This window comes from Varanus komodoensis, unplaced genomic scaffold, assembly GCF_004798865.1.
Source record: "Varanus komodoensis strain SLA01 unplaced genomic scaffold, ASM479886v1 scaffold2, whole genome shotgun sequence".
NCBI lineage: Eukaryota > Metazoa > Chordata > Lepidosauria > Squamata > Varanidae > Varanus > Varanus komodoensis.
This window is the reverse complement of record NW_025335568.1, coordinates 44,664,760-44,689,755: the sequence shown is the minus strand read 5'-3', so window position 1 is coordinate 44,689,755 and position 24,996 is coordinate 44,664,760. Positions and strand designations below refer to the sequence as shown.

The following is a 24,996-nucleotide window of genomic DNA, read 5'->3' as shown; positions in this document are numbered from 1 at the left end:
TGGCCTGCCCGTGCTATGGTATATAGCGCTTGAAGGCTGTCATCCTCATATATGAGTAGTTCCAAGCTATATGATAAAGGCTATACTACTCTGTAGACTGGGAAGGCTGCCTGCCCACCTGAATGCTGCCCCTGTATTAGTTTATTCATTTATTTAATTTCTACACTACCCATTAGTCAAAATGGTTCTCTGGGCACTCCCATGAAGGGCACAGCTAAGGCCTTGGTGAGGCCACGTCTGATTCCTGGGCCATGAGTTTAATCCCTATCCTAAATGCTTTCAGAGTATTTTGGCTGGTATAGCTTTTGATCAGGTGTAACGATAGCCCCTTACACCTGATCAAGAGGACAAGCAAGCCAGAATTATCAGTGTATGTTTCTCACATTGGGTTTCAAAAATTGTTCAAAAATCAAAACTATAACCACAATCACATTTTTAGGTTTCATTTTACTTGATGTCTTTTATGAACAAATTATGAAATATACTTCACAAATTCAAAGTATTTACAGTTTCTTTACAGCAAGGCATTGTTCAGGTTTTGACTTATGGCATCCATAAAGCATTCTGTCTTTCAAAACAAAGACATCAGTATTGTAGCAGCAGGTTCATAATCCATTTATTAGCCTCTGCCTAGGAGAGGCAAGCCGTTCAAGTCTAATTTCCATTCTTTACAATCCATTGGTTCAACCCTTTCCATCTTCAAATGCATGGGTTATTTTATTGTTGTTTTGAATTCCAAAAAATCTTTTTAAGGAGAGTCTGAGTAGAGTCTGCAAAGTCAGTTTCAAATACGATCACATTTATGACAACATGTTCAGTCAAAAAGAAGAAAATATTAGAGATGCAATAATTACTGGGTATCTTCAAAATATGCAGTAAATTATCTTCAAATAATGCGAAAGAAAATCAAAGCAAACCTCTGAACGGAGATGCAACTGTGCTGTTTTGTTTGCTTTTGAGCTGTAACTTTATTGCAAATAAAAGCCACATCATTTTTAACATCTTCTCTCACAGTTGCTAGCATCTAATAGTGTTTCTCTTGTGGAGGATCCTGAAATTAGTTGTTCTTTGAACACTGTAAACCTTTCAGTATGCTCTTCCATTATAAATTAGATGTGGTCCTCCATTGCACATATTGTCCGTCATTTCCTGTAAGAATTAAAATGGGTAATTATCATTAAAGGTGTTACACGTTGCTGATTATCCAGTACAGTTCTAAGTAAAGTAGCAACTCTAGCTCACTCACGTGGAGGACAAAGTCAGAAATCACCCCCCAGGTTGTAGATGGCTTATCCTTGCCAGCATCTGTGGGAACTATATGCACATACAGCCATAATGTGATGTGTCAGAATGCAAGCTGATTGCATGAGAATGCAGCAAAATGACGCTTATGTTATGCAGGAGAGCAGCACAAGATTCTTTTGGATGCCAGCCTTAGCCATTCCAGCATAATCTGCAGCAGTCCTGTGTTGAAGACCTGTAACCTTGCAGCCTTGCAATGGATCATGAAACTCAGTGGCCTGGTTGGCCTTTCGACTCTTCTCTCCAGACTTTGTGGCTTTTATTTAGGCCTTTAATGTGGCATAGAAAAATGTGAACCACAAAGTGAAATACAATAAATCCATCACAGCTTTCTTGGGTCAAACAGCTCTCAAACGAACTGGAACGTTTCTTGGCTTTCACCTTCTTTTTGTTGCAGCCCTCAAGCTCCAGTTCTCCCTGGATCCTGATGGACTCATCTACTTTGTAATGACTCACCCACTCGTACTTTCCATCTGGACTTGGGCCTATTGACTCCTTGGTTCCTCACACCCAGTACTCCCATGTGTTGGGATCCCTTTCCTGGTTGTTCCATGCCTCCTTACAGCAATAGGGCCCCTGTTCTTTCTTCACTCACTGATGCTTCTAGATAGCTGGTAGCACAGGAACCAAGACAATGTCAGGGTTGAAAAGTCCCTTTTACAACAAATAGTAGCAAAAATGCTTTCCCCAGGCCGTTTCCTCCTGTTAATCTGCCCTGCTCCTACCAAGATTGCACCGTAAGAAGGACATGGAGCATACATTTTAATTATGAAAGGAATCACAGTTGAATCTCCACAATCACTTATACCTTGGTCTCTGCTGGGATTTCCAGATAGGGTGCCAGATATTGTCGGTTGTGGTGGGGGTGTGGTGATGTAGACACCTGTCTCCTGGGAAAGAGAGTGAGATGAGTAAACTCACATCCCATTAGCTATGAAGCACCAACAGATGTTGCTAATGAAAGCCTGTACCAGCCATGAATTACATCTCGGAGTAGAGCTCAGGAATCATCACTATCATGATCAGGCATTTCCTCAGTTTAAGTTTCTGTGTTTATAAAATCGTAATTATTGTTTGCTTGTTTACATGAGCAGAGAAAATGAAATCTTTTTCAGTGGCTAAAAAGTGGGGCTGCTGTCAAAAGTTCGTACCTTCTCCTTTGCCTTCTTTCCATTATCAGCACAATGTACCAGGGAATTTTAGTTTAGTTTATTCTTGTACTTCCTTCAAAGTTATTGTGTTTTACTGTAATGTTTGAGTACTGTCCGTATCAGAATTTGCAGGGATGGGGCAGGGGAGGGGAAGGACCCCTGATTATTCTGCACCTAAATGCTACTTTAGGAGACAAAGACAATGACAGTCTTCCCCCACCTATGCATATAAGTCTCCAAAGTCAGAGGCTTCTGTGTATCCAGTAGTCAAAGTGAAGTGCAGTGATTTCCACTGCACCTCACCCTGTGCCTTTTCTCTAGCTGGCCATCTTCAGTCATCTAGGTAAAGTGATGGGGAGGGAAGAAGGATGGGAAGCCAGTAGAAATTAGCAGAGGGATATGGCCCCAGCCTCCACCCACCACACATCCTGCCCCATCCATTTCTCTCTCTAAGGGGTATCTGTGCTCTCGGATAGGCAGCCAGTGTGATTATTCCCATGCCAGCCATGAAGGGGATGGGGTGGGGGCTCCACTTTTTGAGTTCCAACAATGCTGCTACTCTGAAAAGTCCTGTGGTCCCCCGGGTGATGTGGAAGGCCATGGGATTGTGTCCCGAGTGCATTAACAAGAGAAGAATGCACTCCATTGACAATTTTAGCAATAGGAGATGTTTGGAATAGGATGTCTCATCAGTTGCAGTTTGATTCAGAGTCTCATGCTAAATTAACTTTTGGGAGAATCCAGTGTTGAAAATGAAGAGATGGCTTTTCACATGCAGGAGATGGGCTGATAGTGGAATTTATACTTTAGATCAATTAACATCAATGGATGATTATATATATATATATATATCACTGTCAGTATTGCAGATTAGATATCATTTACTGACTGAGCTAGTTGGCAGCACATTCAGCTACAGCATTCATGGACTTGGAACAGTCCATGGAGTCCACTCAATTCAAAGTTGTCTTAACTTCCTTATATACTATTTAAAATGGACTTTGATAAAACAAAAATGGATGTTGCACGTATATTGGATAGAATAGAGGAAGAAGCTGGCTAGCTCTTATAGGTGTTGGTGATATACTGAAAATGCCTGATTGGGGTATATGATGTGGCCGTGTCATGGAAGTCATATAAAGCATACACATTTTGTTCTTGAAAAATCTGTGATGACCTCAGATGCCCACATACTTCTAAACTACATCCCTATTATTTGGGGATTAACAGAGGGATAACAGAAGTGGATACTGAGAGCCCTTTTAGCCACAAAGCAACTTTTACTTCAAGCTTGGAAGGAAACATGCTCACAGCTGTCACTCAGAGACTAAAGAGCTTTCTGCTCTTGCAACGTTTGAGTACATCTCCTACAGCGGTCAATTGCATAGGAAAGGAAATTTATCTGTGTGCTCCACTTTTATTACTGCTGTGCATGGAATGGAAGTGTTGCATCCTTCCTTTCTCCCTTTTTTGCTTTGTTGTGTTTGCAAATGTATATACAGAGGGTGCCAAAAATGTATACAGATTTTAAGAAAGGAAAAAAAAACCTGTATTAAAAACTGCTGTATGGTGACACTAGGATTAATTTGATTATTGCCATCTTTTGAGCAAACATCATACTACAAATTGCTACTGTAATTCAATTCAACTTCAAAAGTAATACATAGATAACATCTTTTAAAATGTATATACATTTTAACACCCCCTGTATTTTAAGCTATACATTCCTTGTTGTAGCTTTTTTTCCTGATGCAGATGTAGCTTTTCATTCTATAAACAAGTTCAAACTGAAACTGAGTCAAGAGACATAAATCACATAAACAAGCTCCCAATAAATCTGCTCATGTGAGAGTTTGAATAAATTAAGTGCTTTTAAGGCACTTAGCACATTGAAGATTCAATAGAACATTTAACAATAACTGCATATGATTGGTTTGCTAATGAGCAAAAGTCTTAGCGCCTTTGCATTATCCGATTACAACTTAGGTATTTGAACTTCACTTCTCATTCACTATGAACTTTGAGCAAGTTTGCACAGCACAACAATTGAAACGGGCAATCATCCATGAGATATTGGTTGTTGTATGAACAATCCATGATGCTTCTGACAGGCACGCTATGTTTTGTTTACCCCCTTGCTGCACTCCAGTGATCCCACAGGTATTCCATGAGTCCCTGCTGCAGGACTGACTTGTTTCCCCTCTGCAACTGCAACCCATTTTTGGCTCTCTGTGGCTTTTCCCCATCCTCCTTTTTTCAGAGATCATAAAGTACAGCTTTTACAGTCTCCATTTGGACTGCCACTGAAGCCCATTCAAAGCACTCAGTGGTGATTTGGAAGGAATCCCTATGGTTGTAGCCCGTTTTTCCAGGGGAAGTCTCACTAACATGTGTAAATAGTTACTCACTAAAAAAAATGTTTCCAGTCTTCTACATGTGCATATCTGAACACTTACAGGGCTCCAGAAAGGGCCCTAGGCAATGTCCCAGGAGGTACCTGCTGCCAAAGTGCAAGAGGTACCAGTCCTGAACATTGGTCCAGTTTTGCATCCAGCATCAGTACAACAACCCATGGCTTCTCAGGGTGGTTTGTTGTCTTCAAACAAGCTATGCTGTGGGAATTGCTCCAAGGTTACATGACATGACAACCCATCATGGCTTGTCACTCACTGTGGGTTGTCACATTGTGTAAGCCCTGACAGCTACTTTTTCACTGAAATATTTTTCTCATGACTATATATCTATAACTATGTGGAAGAACAGTGTGAATCTGAGATGTGAAAGTGCTGTTTAGCGAGATGCAAGGCGACCTAGGGATACTCCCAACAGAGATCATTTGTATGCCAATAGCAAGACATCAATATTTTAAGTGAAGAACATACTTCCAAGTCTATTATCACACTGTGTATTGTTCTCTATACTATTTCCTATTAATGAAGACTTCTGCGAGTGACCTCAAAGCAAGAACTAAAATCGATTATGAATTTTTCAAAGAAGAGACACTTCCAACAGTCACATAAAAGCATTGCAGCTCTCTAGAAGGCAGCATACCTTGGAGGTAACTCTGGTGTTGGAGGAACCACAGGGCAGCTGGGCAGGTCAGTTATTTCAATACCCCTCAATCTCTAACATAAAACATGAAAGTTATAAATAAAGCACAACAGATGCACATCAAATACGCTTTATAAGTATAAAGTACACAGAACTGCACAAAAGTGGATGCTTCACTAAATATTTCAAGACAAGGTACACAATCAATGGCCTCCTGCAATGTTTCTTTCACTGGACTGGATCTTAGCAGAATGCACAGAGGAGATCAGATGCCTGAATGTGCTCCACAGTAAGAATTCCCAGCCCATTCAGAGCAAAGCATCACAAGGGTGACTACTTTAAATATGTGTATTCTTCCAACAGCTTCTTTTTGTTTTTCATTTTTCTCTAACGTAGATCCAGATTAGGAAGTGGTTCAGGGAGTCTGGGGCAGGGACTTTTAAGATCCAGACCAGGCATGTTCCTCTATTGTAGAATAAAAACTGGGGGAGGATTAGATGCCATATGCACATTTAAAGTACATAATTTAATTTGTCAGGCAAAGCTTGGGTAGAACCTTCTCCCTGAGAAGCAGGTTTTGCATTCTCTAGGAATAAATCTGTGTTGGGGGGGTGGGGGTGAGTTGAGGGGAGGTCAGTGATTCCCCACTGTGTAGTTTCACCTCCTACATCATGTTAATATGGTTATCTCCCTCTTTCACAAACGACTTAATGGGAATGTAAAAGAATTTAATAATATTAAGCAGTGAGGTGTGGAGAGAGAAAAGAGATCCATTAATTAAGCAGCCATTCAGGTATTTTGTGAGTGCTATATTTAGTGGCAAAGCATTTGGATAGAGTTATATAATGGAATGATGCAGATAATGGATGCATTTTACTGAAATGGGTGCATTGCAAAGGATAACATAGCTAAATATAGTTTCCTGTAGCAGAATGAAGCTTCAGCCCAAGAGAAGCGTGTTGATTTCCGGGTGACTTTTAAAGCTGAAAATTGAATTCCTCCCTCCTGCCAACTCCCTATATTAGAACACAGAGTTGTTTTGGAAGGATCAGGAAACGAGCTGAACTTACTTTCTCTGCCATTTCGTGGGAGTGATGCAGCGAGTGCTCCCTTTCCGAAAACATTCTTCTTTGCTCATAGCTGGCTAGCCGACAGGTGAGCCAGGAAGACAGAGTGCAGCCCCCAATTCCAATACATGCAAGAGACATGGAGGTGAGATGCAATGGATAGAGAGATGGGGATTTCTTGGTCAGAGCTCGAAGGAACTGAAAATTTAATATTCCTCCAATTAGTCCACAGATACAGCAGGCTGAGAAAAGTATCATCTGGTAGGAGACAAGAGAAATCGCATTATTATCATGGCATTTTCTGAAGGAAAAGACAATTGAGAGCTGCCTCTAGAGGAAGCTGGTGGGGCTCCTTATCCATTGCAGCTGTTGTTCTGACTTTACAGAAGTTAGCCATGGTGCTCCATAGCAGTGAGCCTATTTTGGGAGCGGAATTCAGCATCATCCATAGCTCCTATGAAGAAAGGCTATAATGAATTATTTATTTGTTTAATTATTTGACTTGTATGCAGCCCCATTACCCAAAAGGATAAGGAGACTAACTGATATAGGAGTCATCAGCCACCCCTATATTTACTCTACATTTAAGGGCAGAGTAAATATAGTGAACTCTGTGCAGAACTCTATTTACACAGAACATGTTAAAAAGCACACAGAAACTGTGAAAGACATACGTACTACTTATAAAGAACTTTCAACAAGTGCACTATACAAAGATCACTACACCTTTTGTGTGTCAGCCAGATAAATCAGACTAGGAAACGGTTGTCTGTCCAAGGTTATTCCATTCTGGATTAATCACATACTCAGTTCCATCAGAGGTTACTTTTAATTGAGCATACAACATGCCAGGAATTGCACAGTTGAATGACCTCAGATTGTCTATTTAGCAAAGTAACTTGGACAAGAATGCACAGTACTAGAGCAACCAACCTAGAAAAACTGACCAGTGTTTTTGGAAAGTCCCATTCCTTCAAATACTGAAGAGGAGAAACATAAGAGCAGAGAAGGACTCTATTTCGCTCTTTGACTTCCTTTCTATCCAATGCAATTTCTCATCTTTTCCTTGCTTGTCCAAATCCTAGTCATAGTTTCACATGACCATGTAGACACAAGCAGAGGTTTATTAAAAGGGTTTTGCAGGAAAGCCTAAAATGACTGCCTCCATTAGAGCCTCACTTTAAAGCAATAGAATTGCTTTAATAGTGGAAGCAACTAAGGTTGGTGTTTCTGACAGCCATACTGAGAGAGATGCAGTTGGATGACCCACCTGTGGAGACTTGTAGGATGGAATATAAGGAGAAGGGAGGGCAGAAACTCTTCTCCCTTTCTCTGCCCTGCCACTATCTTCACCAAATTCCAACTATTGTGTTTCACACTCGTATGCTTTGTTTTATTCACTATGTCAGCTACTCTGTGGTGGAGATGGGGGTGTACTACAGCCAGTTTATTATTCACCTTTCCTGCATCTGTAAGTCCATATTGGGCAATATTTTCTGAGCACCTTCCCCAGCCCAACAAACATGCAGAATGATTCAGTCCATGTTCTCCATCCTTTCACATGTTGTTTATGATGAGATCCATGCACACTGTGTAATCTGCTTGACGCATTTCCTGATGGATCCTGAAACCTACCTTTTCTTTTTATTTATTTATTTATTTATTAAAACATTTTGGTGGTGATAGAATAGGGACCTGGCAGTAAAGAATTCAAAGCATGCATTGATTTGCACTTCTGCTAATGGTACATAAGGGAAGTCATGCAAAAACTTACAATAAGTCCTGATTTTTTTTTGGCACACAGTATTCCGCATACTCCACAAAGCAGAAACTGTAATGAGAAGAAGAATGTATTTCATAATTTAAACTCTGCTGTGCTGTAGGTAACAGTAATGCAAAATTCATTATCATAGTTGCAGCTATATCTAAATTATAAGATTACACTTTCAAAAGCAAGTTCAGCCAAACCTCTGTATAGTCAAGACAACATAGAAAGTCTGTTTCTTCAAATCTTATTTTCAGGATCAACTATGACTGGCTGCTAGGGCAGGACATCTCTTGCAACTTAAGTATTATTAACTATTGCTACAAAAATATTGTCCTTGTCCAGAAGGTTTTCCAGTCTGCCTCTGAAGTGTTGTCAAAACAATGAACCTGGCAAGGGAATCCTCTTCTTGTCTCTGACCTTTGATGATTACTAGCATAGTGCTAGGTGTAGAATGTCTGTGGTGTCTTTTGCTAGCCATTTGCTAAATTATCAGAGATAAGGAAGGAATTATGTTGCTAGCATGGAAAATGCCAGGTAGTGCCACCAGACTTTTTTCAGTGGTGACGGTAGAAGCAGTTCTGGTGTACTGCACGGTCAAACTTTTTGCACCCCTGTGATAGGCAATGGGATCTCTGAAACTGGAACTAGTGATAAGAATGGTAACAAGTACAAAAATAATACTGTGAAAAGGCCAACCAAATGCTACAGGTCAAGCATGAGCCAATAGAATCAAAATGAACATGTACTTTGAAAAGAAGAATATTAAATTCAGAAAGTAAAACTCAAAATCTAAAGCTAAAAATGCAGATTTCAGGATGAGGACTGTAATCTTAACCCATCTTCTTGGGAATAAGCACCACTGAATACAAGTATACACGCATAGATTACACTTCATATCTGACTTTCTTGGTCAGTTTGTACACAGGTAATTCAAGCAAACTCAGTTTGACTCACCCTTCTCTAATTTACTACCAGAAAATTCTTCTGTTTCAGAACATCTTTCGGATTCACTTCAGAATGCAATTATTTGAAAAGAAAAATTGACACATTCAATCCTTCCCTCCCACGCTTTCCCTTTATTTTTTTAGCTCTTTTTATCACATCACCAGGTTTAGATGCTGTCAATAGCCTCTAAGCCAGAATCATTACTTACTGGAAAATCAAGATAACTTTTCTGCCAACTTTAATATTCAAATGTGTCATTTGTTTTGTTCAACATGTTCAATTTTGCATACTTAAGAGCATAGGAAGGTGCTTCCGCTGAGTCAAACCATCTGTTCATTTAGATTTGCATTGTCAGCATTGACTAGAAGCCATTCTCCTACCTGGAGATGCTGAGGAGCCAGACACATGAATGCAAGCCAATGTCCTCATGTGAGTATCCCACCAACTGATTGCTCAGCACAAGTCCACCGAATCGACAAATTCAAGTTGAAGCCTTGGGTGGGGTGGAATGCATGATAAACTGATGTATGTAACCAGTCATGGGCCCCATAAGGATGGTCTTTCTTCTGCCTAGCTTTCAGGCACTCCTTTCTGTGTAAATTGACTGTTGGGGGTGGATCCATCAGAAATCATTTAGGGTGGCCAAGGGTCCTAGGTTTATTTCATTTACTTCATTTCCATGCTACCCAACAGCCAAAGGTCTCTGGGCACAAATATTACAACCCAGAAATACAACTCACTGTTTGAAATTTTATCAGATGACAGTCCTTTATTTGACATATTTGTTCAACCGCATGGTCCTAGCCATGGTCCAAGCTAGATAAGGTGTCAAAATAAATTATAAGAAGAGAAAGGAGGAAAGTTGCCCATCAACAGCTTAACACCTGATCAGCAGACTGAGGAAGGCACATGGGTTGAACTGATCACAGGCCCCACAGTATAGTTGTGAGGACTGTTGTTGTAAACTGTCCCGAGACATCAGTGATGGAATGGTATATAAAAGTTTTAAATAAATAAATAAAATGAAAAGTATTGTATTTATGGTTACATTATTTCAAATTTAGCCTCTATGCTATATTTTTATTTCATGTAAATATTTTTATTACATTTCTGATCCACCCAATGGCCAATGTTCTCTGGCAGATTACAAATGATGTAAATTAGCATAAGCCATTCTCTGAGAATGATGCCACAGACAGGAGTAGAACCACCTAGAAGCTTTTCCCCGATACCCATCCCATGGAGCTGGTCTAGAAAGCTATGATGATCAGTATCAAAAGCTACGTAAGAAAAGCAAAATTACACTTCCCTTGTACTTCTCTTAACAAGATCATCCAGCAGGGTGAAAAAGACTGTCTTGGTTGTGGATCCAGACTGGAACATGTCTCGATGGTCAGTTTCATCCAAGAATACTTGCAGCTCACCTAAGTAGTCACAACTAGGTTTCTACCAACATTCATAATTCCTTGGATCCTGAAAGGGTGTCTTCAGAAGCAGTTGGGTTATTACTTTCTTCAAGACAGCAGTCCCTGCTCTTTCCTACAGTAATGTATTTACTATACTCTCAACTCACCAAGCAATTCCTCCAGCCTTAATTAGCCATGATGGGCAACTATCCCAAATGGGCCTTTTTTGCCCTCACCCCCATACCACAATGGTAGGGTGTGCTTCTTGTAGACTGTCAATCTCACAGTTTGCATTTACAGTCTTCTCAGTGGGCAGTCCTTGACACGATCATGAGATTAATTTGCTGGGAAATCCAGCAAGCTCAGAAAACCACCAGGTTCCATAAGTCTCCAAAAGCGAACTGCTCTAATGGAGTTCTCATCTCTGCAGAAGGAAACATCACCAGAAGTCGAAACTTCACTAGGGTAAGCATGGTAAGAACATGGGCAGGGCATTCCCCCCTCCCCTTGTTAGCATTCTTTAGTTATTCTCTCCACACCTCTGCAGTTAAATAGGGAGGCCTGGGTGTTCTCTGGCCAGTGGTGGAGACAGATCCAATCTACATCTTTTCAAAATAAGGGACAACAGTCATTATTACTTCTTTGTACCAGCATCCTTTGGTGCAACTTGGTATTGGTCTTCCTATCCAGCAAAGATGGTTATAATAATTTTCTGCCCGACAACTCCTACCCTCTTGTTTTTGAAGCAAAGTGAACTGATTCAACCAGCATCATTGCTGGAGGAGTCACAGATGATGGCAGGAACCCATGTCTGAGAAATGCAGCAGGTTTTTAAAAGTGTTGGCCCTGGTGGCAATGGTGAGGGGAGAATGCCCCTGAGTCTCCAGGGCAAGCAGCAAGAAGTTTCCAACTGTGGTTTAGCAGTACGCCAGACTCATCCCAGCAGCAACTTATAGCGTACTTTTTCCCCCAAAAAATGAGCATGGCTAGTGATAAAAAACAGACTAAAATATATTCATGAAGATTGTAACTTAACAATACATCAATGAAAATGCAGCAATAAAGGAAATAAGAATCAACCAACCAGTTAAAAAGCCCTTTAACAACAGAGCAGCTGCTGCGCCAAAGGCCTTCCTGAACACAAATGGCTGTGCGTGCAAAAAGGAGCAATGGCGAATATTGCCACCAGTGTGCAAAGGCACATATATCAACACTGCACACGCACATGCATCAAGGTTCTATTAATGCTTGTGTACAAATTGCTTGTGTACAAATTGAAGCAATCACAAACATGAACACATCAAGAAGATAGTTTTGTTTTAGGGGAGCGGGAGCAGACTTTGAGCCCATGGAGAAAGAATGGAAGGCACCCAAAAGTGGCACAAAACTGTCTATAGAGAGCAAATGCTGCCTGAAACTTAGGGGGAAAATGAAATGCCTCGGGGTCCCACTTCCTAGTATATTGGTTCCACTTCATTATTTATTATTTATTTATTTATTGAAACATTTTTATGCCGCCCCATTCGCCGAAGCCTCGGGGCGGCTCACAACAATAAATTAAGACAATAACAATTAAAATATATACATTAGAATAAAATAAGCCGCCCTGGCCAAATAAAATTCAATAGTATTAACATTTAAAATGCTGCTTAAATAAAAAGGTCTAGGCCAGACCTAGGCCAGATAATACTCAATAGCAAAATCTGAAGAGAAATTCAGGTGATGAAAAAATTGGAATCATGGCCATTCAGCAACGATTCCACCTTGAGACAGAAGAGGCCTTCATCCACTTTCTCCTTCTCTTCTTCTACCTAAGTCTCACTGCAGCATGAAGAAGGTGAGATTTTTGCTGGGAAAGTGGCTGGGCATGGAAACATTAACAGATTCCTGTGCCTTGTGAATCTGATGAAAATCAGAGCCACCACACTGACAAATTGTCAACAAAATAAAAACATTGTGTGGCTGCTAACCATGCAATTCCACCCTCAGACATACTCGTAACTCATGGTCTGCACAAATGCCACTTGCCAGCGCCTATGACTCTACTGGAAAGAGAACACTTGGCAAGACCATTGGAAAATGGGTTGCTGCATTCTGATCCGTTTGGACCTCTCACCTTTCACTCCCTCAAAAGTAGGGGAAATGCAACATATTTCTCCATAGGCAATTTCTTTGCTACTCGTATATACAAAAGTATACGAAGAGGCTGGCTGGCTCACACTAAGACTCCGTCTGGTCCAGCAATCTGTTCACACAGTGGCCAAGCAGCTGCTCACGGGCACCCACAAGCCCGTCATGAGTGCAATAGCATTGTGCCTCCCCAGCCGTTTCCTCATCAGCGGGTAGACATGGCTCTACAGCCTCGGATAGCTCAGAAAGACAGGACAGAAATATGATGCATCAACAACAGGCTGGAGAAAGAGGCACTGAGCACAGAACAGCCTTCCGCAAGCTGTTGCCCTCCAGGCACACTGGGCTACAGCGTCTCTCCACTGCAGCTAGCATGGCCGGGGTTGGCTGGGGTGCTGGAAGTTGCCGTTCTGACCACCACATCCAAAGGGAAATAGGCTAGGAAAGCTGACGGAGGATGGCCAAAAGGAGCCACCCAGGTAACCTCTGAGAGAAGATACTATTTCTGCCTTTTCAAGCCATCCATCAGGCTTCAGCATGGACAGGACAGGGCCTGTGGGCTTCTCCACAGAAGGCCCTTTGGAGCTGTCCTGATCCCTCCTACATGGACCTTTGCAGGGCCTTTCCCCAATGCCATCACCCTCCAGAGCCTCTCCTGTGCTTTCTAGAATTTTTAGCAAGGTTTTTGTCATCATTCTTTTCATCTCGCTTCACTTTGTTTTTTGACTGGCATGAAATTTTAATCATGACAAACTGGAACAAAAGCTTCCTGTGTAGCCTCTTTAGCTCCTGGAAAATGAGAGAGCCGAATGAGGTGAGTTGTATGGTGTGAGAACTGGAGGGAGGAATTCCCCCAAACCCTGCAGTGGGACCAGAGCCTTTCATCTTGAAAAAGGCATTTCCTGGATCCAACATTGGTTAAATAATCTGAATTAAATTGCCCACTGGTTTTCCATATTAGGGCTAGGAAATCCTTCTCCTCCTGCTGCTAATGAAGCTATGATGTGACTAGTTATATCCTCCATGAGAATCACTTTTGGGAGTCACAAGAAGTACTTTCTCAGATTCCTAAATGTGCCCACAAGTCCAAAAAGTTTGTGGATCCTTGATCACATGCTTACTGGGATGGCAGTCGTGGCCCTTAATTTCAAGGTAAATTAAGTAAGATTGAAGTGCCAAATGAATTCTGGATCTTTTCCTAATGTAAATTCAAAACTCTTGAGCACATTTCTAGACTTACGTTCTAAGACTAACATTTTAGGAACACTTACTAGAGAATAGGGATAGGCTAAGCAGCAATTTTCCAGCTTGCCTAAATTCTCCAAAAATCACCTTGAATGTGCCACACCAGGACTCAATGCATTGGTGGCCAGCTGTTTTCTGACTCAAGACAAGATTTCAGTTTTTCTTGGAGAAGTGATTATAGGAGGACTCTGCCATGGGTCGAGGTAGGAATCCAGATGTAGACCAATCCAGCTCAATCGATGCCCATCTGTAGTTGGATAGATGAAGGTGGGGCTCTTCTCTATTACAGCTATGGCTGTTCCTGAGAAGAGCGACCCTAACTTTGGAGACAAGCACCTTAATGCAAGAGTGGGGAACATTCCTGACCATTAGGCATGCTACCAGGAGCGGATGGAAGATATAGCCCCAAACATCTGAAAAACATCGGAAAGTTGGAAAAGACTTCCTTAGGGTCACCTCCTTTGGTCTCAGCCTGCCTGTCTCCCAAGATCTGATGAAAAGGCCCTTCCCTGCATCTCACCTGTGCTAGAGGCACTGTTGACTTGGAGGAAAGGAAGAGTTTTCTCAGTCATCTTATCAGGATTATGGAATGTCATGCTTGTAAGATTTGTTTACTTTCTGTCCCATTCCTTCAAGCTTTTTTGTACTGGACAGACAAAATTTAAATGGTGAGCCCATTGAGAGTTTTTATCTGCTGAGCCTCTTTCTATCCTGCTTGATTTTTGCATTGTTGTTTTATTACTGACGGTGGCATTTTGCTTGCTTTCAAGCTGTTCTGCATAATTCAAGTGCATTAAAAGTGTGGGATATAAATCTTTGAATACAAAGATGGATAAATGGCTATGTTGCACTGTGTAATGGACAAGCCCCTGTACTGCATATTCATGTGAACTGAATCAGAGTGGAGAAGACTAGGCTTAATACGAACTGGGTTCATCACTGGTGCTCAGATCATGAATCTCTTTTCAATGGTATTCAGGGTAAACATTGACTATGCTGACTGGGGATGGTGGGAATTGTCATTCAATACATCTGGAGTGTGCCAGTTTAAGGAAAACTGGAATAGAGTTACTTCCAAATACCAATGCTTACCCAGAACCAGTGGCCTCCTCACACATGTCAGAAAAGAAGAAAAGTCCTCTAGTTCCAAGGTACGAATCCTCAGTCATGACATCTGCTTCTTGAGCAATGCCAGACTGAAGAAAAGGTGTGGCATTTCCCAGTCTTACCTCAAGCAATGTTTGATATATGCACTCCTGACAGGCCCAGCATCATGGCTGGGCACCAGCCAAGGTCCACATCTCACTAGGTCCCCTGCCAAGAGTCTCCTGAACTGGATCTTCCTCTTTCTTGTAACAACCTGCTTATTTGCCTGCCCTTCACTGTGGCCAAGTCAACAGAAGTGGCAGGGAGCAAATGCCTACTTGCTCTTTGCCTCTCAAGAAAGCAAGAGGTAGCTGTGTCCAGGATGAGGATGTAGAGCAATAACAGTGAAAGGCACTGAAAATGTAGGCCTCAAGAAGAGAGAGAAGGTAGCCTTACTGAGGGAAGGGCCCAAGGACCCTCAAAACCCTGGAGCGGAGACAACCTATATGATTCAGGCATTTATAAAAGGGTTCTTCTTCGCTCTTCGACGTGTGAGAGAGCCTTTCTGTACCCATGAGTGTTCCCACCCATTGTATGCATACTTCCTCAGGTTAAACTGCATACACCTATGTGGGTAACACACTCATGCAATTGGCTGTGCCGTTGCTATGGGGAACCAGCTCATTCTGTTTGAGCAGAGGATTTCCAAAACTCTAGCAGCTTTTCTGTTCACCTCAGGAGACTAATTACAGTTCACACTGTATGACGGTGACAAGTAATACAAGAAGAAAGGCATTCAGAATTCAGTGGTTGGATTCATGAACATCGGAGCTTCCGTATTTTGTTATCTTCTTTGCTCACAGATTCACATTTCAATTGAAAAAGAAAAAAAAAAGAAGGGAGAAAGCTTTCCATAGCATAGATCTTAGGTACCATCTGACTTCCCATCTGTTTTGCCTTAAAAATACGTGCTTTCTTATGCAATTTAGAACCATCAAGGATTTTGATTCAAGATTTAGGTGGGTAGAAGTAGAACTGTATCTTTTACCTCCTATTTCAAAGCTTATTTAAAAATGAGCTAAGACCATTAGTTTGATGGTTTAAAATAAATATCATTTATTTATGTATTCTTTATTACGGCCTTTTTCCTGCAAGGAATCCAAAACTGTTCACATCATTCACCCATTCATCACCATTTTGTCCTTAAAACAGTCTTGTGGGTCAGGATAGGCTGAGAGGCAGTGACTGGCCCAAATCACCCATTGAGCTTCACAGGGGGGCAAGGACTAGAGCCGAGATCTTCCAAGTCCCAGTCCAACACTGTGAACCACTATGCCACACCAGCTCTCAAATATGGTTTGTATTTGCTCAGTTCCCTCTTCTTAAATATATTATACATTTGTCAGCACAATCCCGTGGCTAGCAGAGAGAATCTAGGAGTCCCAATTCCAACTTCCAAGGTTGGAACTGGGACTCGGAACTGGGACTCTGACCTAAGAGTACCCTCACCCCATCCTTGCATCTGGTATGGAAAGGGTCGTACCAGCTGTGGTGCAAGGTCACAAGAACTAGCCTGGAGAGAGGCCAGAAGCTTTGGGGGCCAGAGGGGAAAGCAGGAAGCAGATGAGACTGGCCCCACCAGCATATAAGCCATCCTGGTACAACTTGCACTTTCCCTCGTGCTCCAAAGTGCAACACGTGGATGGCCAAACTTGACCCTCTAAGTGTTTTGCATGATGAAAGGAGCACAGAAGTGACCTTGCCCTTCACACTCCTCGTGCCCTATGTTGGATGCCCAGAACCCTCCAAGTGTGAAGTGTTCTAGACAGCCTTATTGGATTGCAACAATATCCTCCATCCTGGAAAACTGTGGAGCTCCTGCATCTGTCATCAACATAACCTTCATAATCTGAGGCACCTTGCAAGTTATTGGACCATAGTTCTTTGTTAATAATTCATAAAAGTGTACAATAGTTTGTTAGCTGTTGCATTGTATTTTGTTTATGCCGTTAGATTTTATTAAACACTTTGGGCATAATGTAAATTAAAAATGTGGGCAAAAGTACCTGGAAACAAATAAATACATAAATAAATAAGAACATGTTTTATATAGAAGCCTAGTAGGATATAAGTGCATGGTGAAACAATACGTGTGATTGAGATGTGTGTGGTTTCAGTCTATGTAAAGTAGGCTATTTAGAATGAAGGTTTCCATAGTAACCTTCCCCTTAGCCACTTATGTGTGAAACTGGGCTTCTGTCTAGTTGCAGCTATTTGAAGACAGAAGTGGGTCATAGGCCTTTAATTACATTTCTGTGTTGTTATTTTTAGGAAGTGTGCATATACATCAGCTTTGCTCTGATGCTTGTGCCCTTCAGAAGTTCAAGGTATTTATTCCCCCTCCACTCCCCTTCCCTCCTACTTCACCATACATCTGGTTCCTGAAATTTTCAAAGTTGAAACCATGGCACTTGGTTTCTAGCCAGCTATGCACCAATTCCAAGTAAACTGGACATAAATCTCATTGATCTCAATGGGGTCTTATTTTGATATTAGGGTTAGGTTATTAGTCTTGCTATAGTCAGTGACACTAAGATTTATAGTACCAAATTATCTCCCCAATGCCTCCCACACACACACCTGGGGACCTCAGATGGCATGTCAGACTACTGATCACCTTATGACCTGGTCAGGATGATGTACTGTTTGAAGAAGCTCTTCCAAAAGCCATTGAGATAGGGCTATTTAGTTGTCAGCACTTCAGTTTCCCTGGGAACTAAAGTACTGGTGGTGACGGTGGTGAGAATTCACACTGAAACAGTACAGTTCACAATTTAAGATTAAGGAGGCAATTATGCCAAATATTTATTTGAAGTATAGATATTTGCCCAACTTAATTTGAAACCAAATATTTGAGGATGCAGTTACATTATACTTTCTGCCAACAGCATAGCTCATTTTCAACTATAGGATCCCTATGAAGCAAAACCTTAGGAAAGTTTTCTTTGATGTGTATCCTGTCAATTTTGTTATTGTCAGCCTCACTGGGAAGGAACACAGTACTTGTGTGGCACTACAATATGAGTGTCCTGCTCCAGCTGGGATTTCATCTTCTACTCTGGATGATAGCTCAAGAAAGGAGACACTATACTGGGCAGGCAGTTGCAGCACCTCTAGGAACTGAATTCCAGGATGGTAGACAGCAGCCATGTAACTAGAATACTAAAAAGTTACCCTAGCACTCACTGGGAGCAATGGACAGGAGTATATAGTCAGGTCAAGAGAGTCCTTCTAGGGCTGTATCTAAGTATTAAACAATGTGGGGGCAGGAGGTTATCCTGTAGACACTAGCTTCTCCTGAGAGTGAAGGATGGAGAAATGAGGAACCAACTAAGGATTGTTCCTCAGGGTCCCCCTAGAGAAGTTCAAGGTCCACTCAGTATCAGGAGCCAGTAGCACCTCCTGTGAGTTGGATGGATCAAATATGACAGCTGAGTTAGTGTGCCCAGTTCAGAAAGAATGTGTACTGGTTCTGATGCCTCCTTGAAGTTATTTTCACTGGAGGCTTCAGTCTTCTAGGCCTGCTAGCCCTAGAGCCCAAGAAGAAGGGCTGCACTGTCCTGGGCAATGGCAGTATCTGCAAAACGGAGCATTGTGGTTGAAATCGTTATAACTGCATTAATTCACTCTGATGTTAACTATGTTCTAGAGCAGGCTGGCTTATAAAATATTTACAGCTCTGTAGTCACATGGAACTGCACAGTGTCAACAGGTAAGAAAGCCCTGGGATTAAAAAGAGTGCAAAATTTTAACTTAAAATTTGCAGTCGCACCATAGGACAGCCAGTGTGGTGTAGTGGTTAAGAGCGTGGGACTGGGACTCGGGCGATCTGTGTTCTAGTCCCCGCTCAGCCATGGAGCCAACTGGGTGACTTTGGGCCAGTCACAGGCTCTCAGCCCAACCTACCTCACAGGGTTGTTGCTGTGGGGATAAGATGGAGGAGGAGATGTAAGCTGCCTTGAGCCCTTTGTAGGAAAAAGGCAGGATAGAAATCAAAAAATAAATAAATAAATAAATACATAAATACATAAATACATAAATACATAAATACATAAATAAAAAATAGTAACCCCAGGGTGAACCCAAATGTGATAGGCCATTATTGATTTATTGACTGCCTACAACCATAAAACCAATAATGCCAACATTTTAATCCATAATATCTTCCTCTGCTGTGTATTACAAGTCAAAGGTCATCCAGAATCCTGGGATGACTTTCCTACCCCAGTCTTACATTTTATTGTGTAATGCATACCTTAGTAGACCTACAATCTATCACTTCTAGGACATGATCATCTGCAGGGGAATAAGCAATGCCTGGAAATTTCAGCCATCCACCTTTTTTTCTACAAACCTTTCTTTCTATAAATATAGAAACAAAGAAGTTCCAAAAATGCAAACCAAAAGCCCGATGGGGTACTTTTGGACCCCACACATTTGGGTCACAAAAGAAGATTAATTACAGGTTATTTTAGTTTCTTTTGACTGCTAGAAATAGCAGTCAATTCAAGTAAAATCAAATTAAAACAACTAAAATACCCACTGAAGGAAAGCATTGCTATGCTGATCTGAAGTTTATAAGCTGAAACATTGTTATGCTGAATGGGAATTAATTGTGCCTGGAGGCAGGAAAGTATAAGTCTTAAATTACCAGTACTAGCTGAAACCTGAAATCCCTTCTGTCACTGCTTATAACCTCTTAGGGGAAATGTTCAATCAAGCAAATGTCCTTCATATTGAAATTAAGCCTTCTCAGAGGCTGTTTTGTGTCTGAGGTCCAAAAATACCCCAGAAACATCCAAACACAAGGTGTTAAAACAGAATTAACCATTTCCCTCTGGTTCTTTGTATGTGCCTACCCCAAATGCACACTGATAATTTGATGCCCTCTTGTGTGTCTTGCCCTTCTAGAGCAGTAGTGCCTTTTCTGTAGCAGCACCTCAGTCATGGCACCCCCTTCCCAGAGATTAGGCTCACCTTCCCATTAGTGGTCTTCAGATGACTGGTAAAAATTATGCTGTTTTGCCAGATTTTAGTCGTTAATGTTAGTCTTTGCTTTTTAGTCATTAATGGCTGGATTTAAGGTATGTTTTAGACTTTGTATTTTTATGCACTGTATTTTTTGCATTTTTATTTTACCTCATCTCAAGCATTTGGTGAGCAAAGAGGAGATCCCAAAATAATCTAAATACATAAAATAATTCCTCAGGAAACTACAGCTCCTCACATGGGTGTACACAATGGGTTATAGCCCATGTTAGTTCTATGGATACAATGTCCCTGAGTGGGAAAATGCACTAACATTGAATGTTCAGCATGCTCTCTGATGAATTCAGAATAAAGCTGCCTTTGACACAACTACGATGTGGTCTAGGGACATGGAAAGGCTCTGTTTGATGGTGGGAATCCATTTGATTCCCTGGGCTCAGAATCCAAGCTCCTGGCGAGCAGTCCCAGCATTTTCAGGGTGCTCACCAGGAAATGAGCCCCATGTGTTTGTACACGTGCCGCTCTTGCGGCATGAGCTGCACTAGAGAGGGAAGAAGGTTGGTTGCCAAGAACGATACATGCTGCGTCCACTCACAATACCCTTCTGCCACGTCCTGCAGCTGCTCTTTGAGTGGTTGGGCCTGATGGGGAAGGTTTCCAGTTGTGCAACCAGGGCTCTGTGAGCATTCACAGGCTTCATCTTGGCTCAGCTCACTTTGTAGGACCAGGGCATGCATGAGAGAATGTTAGTGGATGCTAGAGGGACATATTCCAGAAGGGGTCATCCCAACCCTGGTTTGGTCACACTTGGAATAGTGTGTACACTTCTGGTCATCACAGCTAAGGAAAGGATACTATAGAGTTGTGAAAAAAGTGAAAAGGGCAACAAGAAGTATGAATGGGTTGGGGCAGCTTTCCTATGAGGAAAGGTTACAACAGCAGATATTGTTTTGCTTAGAAAAAAAGTGAGTAAGGGGAGACATGAGAGGTTCAAAATTATTACACAGAAAGTGGAAAATGAGACATGTTTGTCCCTCTCCCATAATACTATAAACAGGATCATCCCTTGAAGTTGATAGGTGAAAATTCAGGAAAGATAAAAAGAAGTATTTCTCCACACAATGCAAAATTAAGCTATGGAATTCATTGCCTCAAGATGTAGTGATAACCACTAATTTGGATGATTTTAAATAGGGATTGGATACATTCATGGAGAAGCCTATCAATGGCTACCAGTTTTAATGGCTATATGCCACCTCCAGTATCAGGAATGGTGTGTTTATGTATACCAGTTCCTGGGGCTGTTGCACTCATATCCTGCTTGAAGGATCCTGTGAGCAGTTGTTTTGCCACTGTGTGAACAGAATGCTGAACTAAATGGGCCATTGTTCTGATCCAGCATGTTCTTATACATTTGTTCACTAGTTGGGCCACATGAGCAGGTGAAGTTGTTGTGACTTCTAGAAATTCCTTCTATTCAGCTAAATTACTCAGTGTTGTTTGCCATTTCCATGGTTAGCTTAGAATAGATACAAGTATACAAAACATGTTTTGTTTAAACATGTAAACAAAAGAATGTACTGCTCTTCAGTTTAAAATAATAAGAAAAGGGAAATTATCCATTTATTATTTTCCTTGCATTTTTATCCTTTTATCCAAAGGAATGATATATTATGCACTGATCTATTTCTCTTTTGATTTTAAAGAAACTTAAAAAAAACCATTTCACATTATGAGAACCTATACAGGCTTCTTCCCTTTCTTTCTAATTAATGAGAAAACATCCCTTATACATTATGACTCAATATAAGTATGAATGGAAGTGGAAGTCCTTAATCAGCTAATCCTCATTGTACCTGCACTAATTTCAACTGAAATTTCCATGGTCTTTCATGGTAACTTTTAAAGAATATTATCATATACCACAACTTAAGTCACATGCCATCCGACTGGATTTAAGATTAAAGACCCATCGATTTCAATGAGAATTGAAAGGACAGAATCTCTTCTCATCCATTCCAGAGTGCAGGATATTATATCATAGAATAGTAGAGTTGGAAGGGTCAGAAGGCCATTGAGTCCAACCCCCTGCTATTGCAGGACACTAAGTTACACCATCCCATTCAGATGACTGTCCAAATGCTTTTCAAATGTCTCCAAAGAGAAAGAGCTCACAACTTCCCCAGGTAATAAGTTCCATTGTCATACTGCTGTGACAGTCCGGAAGTTCTTTCTGGTATCTAGTCTAAATCTGGTACCTTTTAACTTAAGTCCATTATTTTGTGCCCTGCACTGTGGAATAACTGAAAAGAGATCCTGCCGTTCCTCTTTGTGACAGCCTTTGAGGTACTTGTATAGTGCTATCATATCTCCCTTCAGTCTTCTCTTCTTGCGGTTGAACATGCCCAGTTCTCTTAATCTTTCCTCATAGGGCTTTGCCTCCAGTCTCTGAATCTTCCTTGTTGCCCTCCTCTGTATCCTTTCTAGATTTTCTGCATCTTTTAAAAACTTAGGTGCCAGGAACTGGACACAGTACTCCAGGTGCAGTCTGACTAGTACTGAGTGTAGTGGAACTAGTGCTTCACATGTTTCGGAAGTGAATAATGAATTTCAGTTAAAAGAAATCAGATTTAGACTAGACACCAGGAACAATTTCCTCACTGTCAGAGCAGTACGCCAATGAAACCAATTACCTGAGAAAGTTGTAGGCTCACTAGAGACATTGAAAAAGCATCCGGACAATGGGATAGTGTGGCTTACTGTCCTGCAATAGCACAACTCTACTATTCTATGATAGCTTTTGGATTAAAACTTCTATTTGAAATGGCATTGAATTTAATAGGACTTTGTTCCAAATAATATTTTTAGGAATCAGGTGTCTAGCTTTGGCCCCCAACTGAGCACAGTGAATGCAGATTTCATGAATTCCAACAAAAACAGTATAAAGTTAATTTAAAACACATTTACACTGGCTATTACAATGCCACCTTCCACTGATGTCACAACATCAATATCTGTTTTACCATTACAGCAAAAGAAATCAATCCAATGATATAAGAAAACAATGAAAATTGAACAGGTCCCAATGGAAACTTGAATGTGTTCCTAGTGAAACCCTGAGCACAAGAGGTGTCTACTCTGCCCTGTTCACTAGAAAATGATGTAATGTTTCAAGAATTTCCAGATCCCCTTTTTCCCAAAATGATAGCCTCAAAGATGTGCCCCAATGAGATTTTGAATCACCCTTTCCATCACCAAAGTTAATGCTGCAGTGTGGTCTTTCCACATCACAGGGTAAATTTCATGATTGCCACGTGCATGGCCCAGTATTCTGTTTGTTTGCATCCCAGGGATGAGGTGGAAAAAGCTTCAAATCTGATGTTTTCAAAGAAAGCTTCAAAGAAAGTTATTTTGCTCTAAAAGCAATTAACACAGCCTTCTCCAATCTGATGCCTGCCATGTGAATTGGAGTATAAATCCCATTATCCACCAGTAGGCAGATTATGGGAGTTGTCCAATGCATCTGGAGGCCGCCAGGTTGGAGCAACTCATACGGAGCGCGCCGGGCTGGAGAAGGTTGCGTGGAGGGACGGGGCGGCAGCAGCAGAAGCCGCCTATTCGTGTGGATCATGCGATTAATAATAAAGCAAAAGGAACGCAGGCACCCCGGGGAGAAGAGGCGGCATGCACGGAAGGAATGGCGTTAGTGCACACGCGGAACATCATCGTCATCATCACCGTCAAGAGTTAAAGAGAGTGAAATGGCTAACGTACACACACCCCGCTCCATACCGGAGAAGAGTCTCCCAGCTGAGTCGTATGCTCCGCGTCGGTGAAGACCAGGCTGAAGCTGACCGCCCCCACGGCCACGCTGGACACCCCCAGCCCTATCTCCAGCACGGAGAGCACCAGGAGGCTGCCGATGATCTGGCCGCTGGTGCACATCCTCGCTCGGTCATCGTTCCTAGGCGCGATCAGCTCCGGAAGCCGCGCATTCGCCTGCTACCCGGGAGGCGGGAGGGCTATCCTGCAGCCGGCCGCCGGCCCCCTCCGCGGCTAAACTTTTGTGGCTTCTTCAGCAGCCGGGCATATCCCCAGCGGAGAAGGCCGAGGCTGCGGGCAGCGCTGAGGCGGGGGGCTTCGAGTCAGGGCGCGCTCCACGCTCCGCTCCACCCCGGAGACCCTCAAAGCGGGCGAGACCCTTTCTCAGCCCCTGGCGCCTGGTTCGTCCGTACGCACCCAGCAGATGAATCGGGCTGTCGCGCTTCCTGGCTTTGTTGCAGCTCGGCGCAGTCACCACGCAGATCCTGGAGCAGGAGAAGCCTCCGTGAGGAGCTGTCCGAGGTACTGACGGCTTTGCAAGGCTTCGCAGTGCGCTCACTCTCCCGACACTTCCTGATCACAAGACGCTCTTTAGCCGTGCCATCGATCTCGTTCTCTTGCGGGCCCCAGCCAGGCGGTTGCGCTCTCTCTCAATTTCTCGCCGACTCTGTAACACTCTATCCTTGAGGCTGGCGAGGGCAGATTAAATTCAGCACCATACTCCTCTCGCACACAGTAAACGTTTTCTCCAGAAAACAGAGAGAGAGAGAGAGAGAGAGAGAGAGAGAGAGAGAGAGAGAGAGAGCTGCTGTCCTTGTCTGATTGCCTCCTTCCCTCTCATTGGAATGACCTAGCCAAAAGTTGGCTAGAGGGAGGGGACACCAAGGAGGGAAGCCCAATCCTAGCAAGAGTTATGCACAAGCTCGGACACAGCAGCCAGGCGGCAGAGTTCACACAGCACAGATATGCACACC

The 24,996-nt window shown here is 42.2% G+C and overlaps 1 protein-coding gene across 1 annotated transcript; it reads right to left on the bottom strand.

Moving 5' to 3' along the window:
- Positions 1 to 1,086: 1,086 nt before the first annotated feature.
- TMEM196 (transmembrane protein 196) lies at positions 1,087 to 24,145 on the bottom strand. Its single transcript, XM_044429449.1, has 6 exons — positions 23,975 to 24,145; positions 8,346 to 8,402; positions 6,575 to 6,829; positions 5,505 to 5,578; positions 2,111 to 2,192; positions 1,087 to 1,149 (listed from the first exon to the last, which is right to left on the bottom strand). The coding sequence occupies exons 1-6, from the start codon at positions 24,143 to 24,145 to the stop codon at positions 1,087 to 1,089; spliced, it is 702 nt and encodes a 233-aa protein (XP_044285384.1).
- Between the last annotated feature and the right edge of the window lie 851 nt (positions 24,146 to 24,996).

Bases quoted from the DNA above. Each gene is read 5' to 3' on its own strand.
- TMEM196 (XM_044429449.1), bottom strand. From the start codon at position 24,145: ATGTGCACCAGCGGCCAGATCATCGGCAGCCTCCTGGTGCTCTCCGTG. The intron at 8,403-23,974 runs GTACGTTAGCCA...TTCTCATTACAG, and splicing joins CGGTATGGAGCGGGGTGTGT to TTTCTGCTTTGTGGAGTATG. The intron at 2,193-5,504 runs GTATGCTGCCTT...TCTCTTTCCCAG, and splicing joins ACACCAGAGTTACCTCCAAG to GAGACAGGTGTCTACATCAC.